At 35.1% G+C, this 11,145-nt stretch overlaps 1 protein-coding gene across 11 annotated transcripts in view; it reads left to right on the top strand.

Moving 5' to 3' along the window:
- The window catches only part of LOC126998800 (histone-lysine N-methyltransferase 2C-like), a 121,327-nt gene extending 113,936 nt beyond the window's left edge, over positions 1-7,391 (top strand). For all 11 annotated transcript variants that reach the window (XM_050860856.1, XM_050860862.1, XM_050860857.1 and 8 more), the window contains 4 exons: positions 1,441-2,045; positions 2,948-3,050; positions 3,411-3,620; positions 4,409-7,391. In XM_050860856.1, coding sequence (XP_050716813.1) covers positions 1,441-2,045; positions 2,948-3,050; positions 3,411-3,620; positions 4,409-4,498 — 1,008 coding nt within the window. In that variant the 3' untranslated portion in view covers positions 4,499-7,391. The remainder of the gene's footprint in view (positions 1-1,440; positions 2,046-2,947; positions 3,051-3,410; positions 3,621-4,408) is intronic.
- Positions 7,392-11,145: the final 3,754 nt, after the last annotated feature.

The raw sequence follows: 11,145 nt of genomic DNA, 5'->3' as shown, positions 1-11,145 counted from the left end.
CTCTGTTGCCTCTTTCTCCCCTTGATCCATCCTACATCCCTTTCCTTTTGAGCTACCTCACCCCTTCTGTTGAACCAATTCTTTTGCACTCTTCAAAATATATCCCTAATCATGTAAAGTTTGCTTTCAAATAGCAAGAGTAAACCAGGATCTTCATTTCTTCATTCCTTTTACTGGTAAACTTTGGAACAGCCTTCCTGTGTCTGTATTTCCTCCTACCTATCCTTGAACTCTTGCAAGAGGGGGGTATCAAGACACCTGTCCATTCAAAATTGACTTCTCTTCTGGCCACTCCATCTGTTTACTTATGCAGGAGCAGCATTTAGTGGCCTTTTTATTTCTCTCTTTGTATATTGCCCTTGAGCTGTTTCTTTTACTGTAAAAAAAAAATCAGCCTTCATCACCCCCCTTGTATTTATTTTCCTTAACATAACCACCTCTCATACATTCATTTAACTTCTTTGAGAGCTCTTCAGTTATTTCCTTTTGTTGGGCACACATTCACAGAACATATGAACCCCCATGTATACATTTTAACAAGTTTTTACTTAATCCACACTACTCTTGCATGCTTTCATCCATCCATGATCTTATTTTACGACACCCTAAACTGAAGAAGACAAGGTGCTCAAAGGATATAAAAAATATGGTCTTCCATATATGTAGATGTTCTGAACTGTCAAATAACCCAGGCAAAGAGATCATCCATTCCTAAACCTTATTTGAATTTATTGCTAAGTTTGACCAATCTAAACAAAAAGGGACTCTACAAAAGCTCATTTCCTGTATATCGGAACTAGAAATACTTCATTCATACTCTCTGCAGCTGCTTCCCTGGTCAAAGTATGGATTTCGTGAATATACTCCTAAATGTTTGTCAATTTGTACTAAGACATTATGCTCTCAATATGCTATCATGCTTTTTTTTATACTTTCCGCAGTTTAAAATCCCATTTTGTTTCAGTTCTCAAGGGGTCACTGGCACAGTGTTGATGGGGGTTAGCAGGACTCCAATTATTAAGATTAGGAACTGATCAAACAAGGCAGTTAGGATAGCTGCATAAACTTCTTTCATTGGTTTTTTTTTACAGAGGTGTTGAACTTATGTACATGATGATGATATTCTTCAGCAAAACCAATGGCTACATTTATATGTGGCATTGATATTGAACTTATGCCTGATCCCGTTTGATTAAAATCTGTGTGGGAACAGTTTAATGTAATTTGAAAATATTGTAACTATAATGAATACATAACACCTTAGGTGAGAGCCATTTTATCAGTAAAGAAATATAGTCATTTCCTGGTATTATCGTTCATTGTTTTATAAAAGTTACACCTCAATGCCTAAATTTTTTGTACTAGTTTTATTTTTAGGATAAAATAAGTAGGAAAGTTAATTGGTCTCTTTTAATATTTATCTTTACTATTGTTCTACAGATTCGATACTATTGGAGCATGCGGCGTCTTCACAAGAGATGTGCATATGAGTGCTCAATTCACGATAAGGATGGACAACCAGAATTTCGTATAATTGTCAAAGAGGATGGCTATGAAGATCATGTATTTATCAGTTGCTCCCCAAAAGGTGTCTGGACCAAAGTACTTGAGCCTCTTGCAGAGCTGCGTCAAAAAGCAGATGTTGTAAGACTCTTTCCTCAATATATCAGCGGAGAGGACTTGTTTGGCTTAACTGAACCAGCCATTGTACGTATCTTAGAATCTCTCCCAGGAATAGACACTCTGGCTGATTACAATTTCAAATTTGGACGAAATCCATTGTTTGAGCTTCCATTAGCTGTAAATCCAAGTGGGTGTGCCAGAGCAGAACCATTCACCAAGCTTCACCTCAAGAGGTACCATGGCATACGCACCAGTGCTGGCTCTGTGAGGACCAGCAGCAACTGTAGAGCAGCTGCTAGTGTGGCCAACCTTACCATGGCATATGACCCCTTTGTGCCCTACAGCAAACTACATGTGCATTCAAGATCATCCCAGTACAAAAAAATGAATAATGAGTGGAGAAGTGCTGTTTACTTAGCCAGGTAAGTAAAGATGATCAATATGTTTGCTTCTGTGGCCCCTTTAAGATTTTTTTGATAGTAGGAAATACAGGTAGATTCAGTTTAGTTTTGGATTCATCAGCATTGTGCATTGGAGAGGTTGGGGCAATGGAGAAAAACAGGTAGAAGCGAATCCTCGACCATATAACCTCAAAAGAAATTATGGGAGAATCTGACGTTAAACAGTTGATGATGACAGGGGTTAGGTAGAGTAACATGTGTGCAGGGAGGCTATGATAGAAGTGGAGGCATGCAAATGACATGCAGTAGAATTCAATTAACCATCAGTAAGAGGGGAACTGATGGAGTGATAGAGAGGCCAAGTACAAAGTAAAGACTAGGAGGATAAAAACACCCAATAAACAAAACAGTAAAGAACAAAGTAAAAGAGTTGAGATTTAATTAGGTTTTAAAACATGCTTGGCTGCCTGGCTCTGAAGCTGGAAAGATTTTTCTTATTATATTCAATAATAATAAATAGTAAATCCTTGCAGCTTCAGAGCCAGCCAGCAAATCATGTTTTAAAACCTAAGCAGATCTCAACTCTTACTTTGTTCTTTACTGTTTATCGGCAAAAAAATGGGACCTATTACCCACATAAATTCAGACAATTGTTTTGATTCCTTTTATTTACATATTTATTGATATTTATTATTTTCTTTTTTTATCTTTATTTTTATTATTTATTTATCTTATTTTATTTATTTATTTATTTATTTATTTTTTTTTTTTTTTTAGTAACCTAGATTTTTTCAGCTAGGTGATCTTTTAAGATTTATTTTATTCCAGTGTATATCTCAAAGAACCCCAAAGACATGCTACTTCCAGTGAATCCTTACTTTTTATTAGAGATACTTGATTATGACCTGTTATCAATCACACAGATCCAAGATTCAAGGCCTGGGACTGTATGCTGCTCGGGACATTGAGAAGAATACCATGATAATTGAATACATTGGAGAGATCATTCGCTCAGAGCTTGCTGAGGTAAGACTTTTTGATAACTTTTAAGCAAAGGTGGGCATTCCGCAATTTAAGTCTGCTAATCGCTAATCCGTTAATAGCAGTAAGTCAAAAATATTTTACACAAGTAGGGTGTCAGTGTTTTGGAGTGGAGGGAATCAACAAATAACAAGGGGAGAAGGTTATATAGGAGCCAGCATATGGACTTGGATCAGTTCTTACACTTCTTCCTTCCTAAACTTTTTAAACCAAATATGCACGGGTTTACTTGTACTGAGAACTTATTAAAAGTAGTTCTTTGTAATCTGTGCAATGCTGATATATTTGGAAAATGTAGAATAGATTGATAAGTTAAATGTTCTAAGTGAATGTAATTTTTTACAGGTGCGTGAAAAACGTTATGAAGCCCAGAATCGAGGAATTTACATGTTTCGCCTTGATGATCAGCGAGTAGTAGATGCCACAGTAACAGGTGGTCTTGCTCGCTACATAAACCATTCTTGTGGCCCAAACTGTTACACTGAAACCATTGAGGTGGAAAGGGACATGAAGATTCTCATCATTTCTAATAGAAAAATTCTCAGAGGAGAAGAGGTAAGCTATTAGAGAGAAAGAATCTCTCTCTCTCTCTGTATACACACACACACACACACATATATATATATATATATATATATATATATATATATATTTATATATATATATATATATATATATATATATATATATATATATATATATATATATATATATATATATATATATATATATATATATATATATATATATATATATATATATATATATATATATATATATATATATATATATATATATATATATATATATATATATATATATATATATATATATATATATATATATATATATATATATATATATATATATATATATATATATATATATATATATATATATATATATATATATATATATATATATATATATATATATATATATATATATATATATATATATATATATATATATATATATATATATATATATATATATATACACACAATAACTTTGCTCTCAAGAGGTCAAATCATGTTGAAAAGTACATCATTGTACTCAGAAGTACAAGGAGAAATGAATTATTACAAAGAAAATTATCTTCTGACATTTTCAAGGTTTGCAATTTTTACCCGGAGCATGAAACTGAAATTACTTCAGCCACCCATCAGACGAGGGTTAACGCTGTTTATTAGGCACCAATTAGACGATGTTGGTGAGTTCCTACTGTATGGTATATGAATGGGGTGAAGGTTAGGATGTTGACTTTGAATGTTGTTTCTGAGCAGGAACATTTTAATATATTTTTTTTATAAATAATACTAATTCATTTCTTTCCTTTGCAGCTGGCATATGACTACAAATTTGATGAAGAAGAAGATCATAAGATACCATGTCTTTGTGGTGCAGAAAACTGCAGGAAATGGATGAATTGAAAGTCCATTTAAAAGTACAATGTCCATAGTGGACCTCAGTTTATTAACAAAAAGACATTTTTCCATTTTTTATTCTATAATTGTGCCTTGTCTCTTACTAATGCAGCATCACCAAATTGTTTAAACTTGTTTCATAAGATGGACAAGTGGGTGATCCATATTGCTTAATTCATTCAGTATGTACTAGATAACCACAGTTATCTTGCCAAAGCATAGTTTTTAGATTATTGTCACAATAGACTGAAAGAGCCTTTCCTCTTAACTTTTGGATATTTATTTTATGTTAGTTTGTGCAAGAATGTTAGTGATATTTATATAAGCTAGAATGTATCAGCATTAGTTTACATAAAGGTGTACATGAAAGGCTTCAATGAGCTTGTAAGATGAGTGTAAGCAAGGAATTGCTTCTGTATGGATATGGTGATGCTTGTAAAAATATATGAATGATTAGAATTTTATATTCATTCATGTGTGGAATGCAAGGAAATGTTAGTAATAGAACAATTCTTTATTAGTGTTAACATTTGTGTTAACAGTGTGTTGAAACATGGGCCATAGCCTCTCAACAGGGTGTGATGATTATTGGTTAGAACTGCTAATGAAATACTCAAAGGCATTTTGAGTGTTTTATATATATATATATATATATATATATATATATATATATATATATATATATATATATATATATATATATATATATATATATATATATATATAATTTCTTTGAAAACACACACACACACACAATGCACACACACTGACACAATGCAAACACACACACACACACACACACAATGCACACACACACTTACTTAAGGTCTGAAGTCAAGTTGCTCATTTTCAGCTTAAGAGAAAGTTCAGTAAGCATTGCAGGGCAAGATTTGAAAAGCCAAGTTAGTGCCTTGTGCAAAGAAATCAGCTTTCTGAGTCAGGGATTGGACTTTACAATTTCGTGGCAAAAGTGCAAATTTGTCAAAAGAAAAGTATGATTATGATTAGTTCATGTTAAACTGGTCCAACTTTCTGGTGTGACTTGAGTGGCCTAACAATGTTCTTCCATTGCTGTTGTGAACACACAATACTTTCATCAGCACCAGACTATGTACGACAACAAAATTAATAATGGAAAATCTGAAGATGACCCAGTTTTTAGTAACAAATATGTTTTGATGTGAAACTAATATTTCTATTAGTATGAGATATATTTTCTCATGGGCAATCAATGCCCATTTTCATCTGTTCATAAAAAAAATCATATTTACAAGTTTCCCCGTTCATGTATGATAAAGCATAGGACAAGAAGAACAAATTTTATCAATGTAAAGATTGATCAGAACTCACGGGATGACAATGACTGATAGAACATACAATTTCAGAAGTTGTGATTCCAGATATTTCTGGTGTAGGAAGCCAAGTACCCTCCAGCTAATTATACTTTACAATTTTAGGCTGACACAACAGTTAACGGATTTTTCCCCTACATGATTTGATAGCAGCTTTGAAATCCAAGATTTTAACTATTGGTATTTAGTATTTCTCTTCTAAAATTCATTGAAAAATCATTTTAATCAAGTGTCTGCATGTTATTGGTTAACAAACTAAATTTTTTGCGATGAGTAAGTAATATTTCAGTTAGCAATATACTCTCCTCGCAGTCAACTAAAGTTTAATTTGTCTATGTTTATTGGTTTCTTTTTATTTTTATTATATAGCTTAATGAACTGTATATTATATATGAACAAACACGAGCTCATGTAAAAATGATGTTAGTAGGTTTCCATTTTGAGTCATATTTTACAAAATTTGCTTTATGAGACGTTTCAGCTTGAGACCCTACAAACAATAATACTTTGCAAATAACGGTAACAGTGAACAAGCAGTTAAATTGATGATTTTTAGTCTGACACAATAAGTTAACTGTTATAATTTTATCTTACAGTATTTAATGCTGGTTTTGTAAGCCTCGAGTTTTCTTAGCTGTTAATCAGTTCCTCTTTCTTAATTTCCAAGGGACGGACGGAAAGAAGCTTAGTTTCTTAAGAACTTGCTGTTGATTTCTTGACACGTTACTTTTAATCTGTAGAATTTTATTTAACTTGTTTTTATATTTGCTTTAACAGATGTAGTTGGACAAGTATGCCAAAGCAATTAAGATATAATTCTGAAATACTTGTGTTTCCATTCTGTTGTAATTTCTAAGTCTAATTTATATTCAACATATACCCTAGCTAGATTATTAAGGTATTTTAAATAGTTATAATTGATGTTCATATTTTTTACATTAAAAACTGTGAAGCAGTATGAAGATATTAAATTTTGTTGTCAGTATCCTTGTGAATCTTACAGTAAGATGCTGAGGATAGTTGCAGAATGTGAGTCATGCACTCAAACCCTTATAAGAAAAATCATTCGAGACTTGAATGATATTGAAGGTACGGCACAAGAAAAGTTTTCTTGAGCTTACTGCAATTAAGTAAATAAAATTAATATATATACATATATATATATATATATATATATATATATATATATATATATATATATATATATATATATATATATATATATATATATATATATATATATATATATATATATATATATATATATATATATATTGCTTCATATTGCTCCCACCTACATCTGATGTTTCCACCTCACACAAATGTATAATGTCATATACTAAGTATTATGCATATCCTCTGAGTTTAATATTATTAACAAATATTTTCTATAATGTAAGTATCCCAAGCATTCTCATGTTTGATGTGTATTGTCAGGAGCCTTTGATGCTCATGGATGTACTAGTGTTTGTGTTGAAATCTGAAGCTGAAGAATGTCAATATGTATATAAATTGTTGAATACAGCCATTAAATAATTTTTCATGCAGCTTTAGTCTTTTTGTTACAAATACTATAATAACTAAACAGAATAATCATTAACCCAGTAGCTGCGGGGATCCTGTTTCTTAAAGGCCCCTCTAAGCGAATTAATGAGAAAAAATCATCACACACAATTCATTAATATATATCAACGCATTTGTGATCAGTTTATGTATCCTCTATTTTGGGGGGTTATGTCAAGGCAAAAATTTGACCCATCGCTGGTACGCGGTAAAGCCACAAATTTTGCCCGTCGCTGCTACCAGGTTAATAGATAGCTGTAGTGTTCCATTCAGAATTGTATTTTAGAAAAGCAGAGAGGTCTAATACTGCCTGCTGGTGTTAAACTGTCATAAAGGCCTAGTTGTTGGCCTAAACCCAAAGATTTTTATATCGATCTCATGCCAGCCCATTACAATGAAGGATGGATGTGGTCAGAAATATGAAAAAGGTGAAAAAAATTAATAAAGCTTTGTTCACCTCTGCTATCTCCTTAACAGGTTTCAGAGACTTACCTACATCTTTTTATTTTTTTTATTTTTTACTGTAAAGATCACAAAACCCCTGCTAAGTACTGTTTCTGCAAAGTAAAAAGCTGAAATAAAGTACAGTATGGGTTTGTGAGGGATTCAGTGCTTACCTCTTAAAAACATTTATGCCTTAGGAAAGTAGTACAGAGAACTCTCTTTTATGGATCTTGATGTAATGAATTTCAGCTTTAACAAACTTTTGGGGCTAGTCCAGTATATGCAGTAAATGCAGGGTTCAGTTTGGCGTTTGGCTGGCCGAAAATTTACACGTACGACAGTCGGCAGCAGTGGAAAAAAAGCCAACTGAGCTGTCACATCTACAGTACCCTCCCGAGTTTTGCGATCCTTGAGTATCGTGCTTAGTCCTAAATTCTCACCATCCCGACTTTTGTGCATTTTCACCCCGAGTTTCACATTGCTTTGACATGTACAGGTCACATCTACCTACTGTCAGCATCATACACGCTGCCTTGGGCCGGGTTTCCACTACAGTAGAACCATGTTTATCCGGCACGAACTGGGGGAAGCTCGTGCCGGATAAACCGTTTTGCCATTGTTTTGAGACTTACTGCTATAGATTTTTTTATTTTTTATTTTTTTTAGTAGACTCGGTGTAGCCAGTTGATACGCGTCTAACATACGTACTGTCCACGCACTGCATAACTTTACCCTGTAACATCCTTTGATGCGACGCACAAAAAACGACAACTTGTGGAACGGAAGCGAACCCTGGCGTGTAACATGTATATTCGCGCAGGTGTTATGCAGTGTTGTTATGAGGTCCTATCCACACTGGTGTTTTTGTTAGGCAGGGTACACACACGCGAGCCGAACATCATAATGTAACTCCACTGTGTAACAAAACGCCAGTGTGGACGGGACCACGTAACGTCACTGCGTAACACCCGAGCGAACATACATGTTACACGTCAGGGTTCTCTCCCATTACACCAATTGTTGTTTTTTGTGCGTGGCATCAAAGGATGTTACAGGATGAGGTTATGCAGTATGTGAATGGGACGTGTATTCAACGCGTATTAAATGGCTGCACCGAGTCTGCTCAACTCGCTGACAGCTCAGTAGTCAGATCCTGCTGATCCACCTCGTGTGAACTATTTGTATGAACTGTGTGCCAATTCAAAACACTGAAGGCATTTCAATGAAATGCTTCGCAATGAGGCGTGGAAAGAAATGGCTCAGAAAACAGTGAAGACAGTGGAAGAATTAAAGAAAATGAGGACTTCGTTGTTAGCGGCCATGAGAAGGGAGAAGGCGAAGATGAAAAAAAAAAAGAGTACTGGAACAGCCAATGGGGAGCAGTGGTGGCTGATCCGTTATATAATTAAATAATAAATCATTATTTTTCACCATAACAATGAATATGAATGTACGTGGCAGCTGCGACTGGTAAAATGGCTATCATTGATAGTAGTACTACTACAACCTCCAAACACTGACTGACCCCAACTGAAGCAGTTTTCCCCATAGCAATCAATGTAAAATGGATTTATCCATCCTGGGCCCCAGATGATTGCCTGTTTAAATTTTTACAACAGTACTTTGTGCACAAGTTCATAACACAAAACCAATGGAAATCATGGAAATCAATAAATTAAAAACAAAAAAAGATAATTACAATACTAAATAGATAAAATAGATGAAAACTTAATTTAATTTTACCGTATCTGTACAAAGGAGAGTTGACGGCGCACTGGCGCACACTGGCCGTTTTCCTCTGACCATTGGGGCTACAGGCAACTGCGGTTGCTGCGCGTTTGCATGTACACCTAACCGTTGGTTCCATCCATACAGATGGGAAACGGTTGTGGGTAAGAGCAACCACGCCGCTGTGTGTAAAAAAACAGACAGACCACAGTTTAAAAACCTTTTTCTCCATTCTAAGAATATTGTAGGAGTTCTGGTCTTCACAGCGCAATTCTGTGTCTAGGTTTGGGTAAACACTCCTGTCCTCCTGTCTTTGAAACCAAGATTGTGCCCACAACTGCTTCTTCCTTCCATTTAACTCCAGCAACAAGTCCATAACTTGAGTAATGGGAGCAGAATCCGCAACAGCTCTTACTCTAGCAGACGGCGCCCTGTCGATACAGGGCAACTGCTTTGTTTATGTTGTGGATGTGGGCAACCAACCTTGGCCATGTGTGATGTACACCCAGAAAACTTTGAGTTGCCAGTTGTTCCTAACCCCAGTGCAGTTGGAGGAAAAAGGCCCCATGTGACACCAGCTTTAACAAGTGGAAGGTGATGAGGAAGGGAAAGGGAAGAGATGTTATTGTTTGGAAGGGGAGTCCCCTTCCATATTGTGTATTTAGCAAAAGCTACACAGCAACTGACACCCTCCTGCTGATACTCCCAGCTTGTCTCCCCACGATGTTGTTGACTTGTGTGTTCTTAGCTCGAGACACCGTTCATCACCTGAGACGTTTGGAAAATTTGTTTGTGATGAGAGGCGTTCATGACCCGAGGTTCCGCTGTAATATAATGAACAAACTTTGTTATATACAGAAATGGTTAGAGGTAGGGAACTTTCATCTTATATCTGCAAAGTTCAGATCCCTCAAATATAATGGATTTTCAGACCTAACCTCACCCATTTCCCCCAACTGATTCATTAAACTGGGAGTTCATTGCACGAAGAAAGACCATTCCAGAGTTTACCAGTGAAAGGGATGAAAGAAAGATGCTAGTTAACTCTTGCATAATGGATTTGGATAGCATATAGGGATGAGTTAAAGTAGAAAATCTTGTTGAGCTGAGCCATGGTGAAGTCATGAAGTTAGTTAGTTCAGAGGGAGTTATTATCAGAGGTGGGCAAGTGCGGCACTTAGTGTGGTAGTACCGCATCACAAAAAAAGTACCACATTACCGCAAACTTTCTGAAAATACCGCAATACCGCGGACCGCACTAAAAAATCTTGTGGTACTTTTTGCGGTAGCTACTTAGAAAACTATCATAGACATTTGCAGCGCGGCATGCTCACAGAATTTTTTTTTTTTTTTTTTTGCATCGAAATTAATCAGTCAGTCGGTATCAATCATAAGAATCAGTGATTCAATCATTCTGACTTTTCAGTTAATATGGAGGCGTAATATCGTATTTTGGAGGCGCGGAGTGATTCTCCACAATTACCCTGACGGCTGGTGACCAAATTATGGTAAAAAATAAGGCGTAATGGTGGGTTGGTGACCTATGATGGTGTAGACAAACTGTCT

This window comes from Eriocheir sinensis, chromosome 15 (genome assembly GCF_024679095.1).
Source record: "Eriocheir sinensis breed Jianghai 21 chromosome 15, ASM2467909v1, whole genome shotgun sequence".
Lineage (NCBI taxonomy): Eukaryota > Metazoa > Arthropoda > Malacostraca > Decapoda > Varunidae > Eriocheir > Eriocheir sinensis.
The sequence above is the reverse complement of the archived record's forward strand: the minus strand, read 5'-3'. Positions and strand labels throughout refer to the sequence as shown.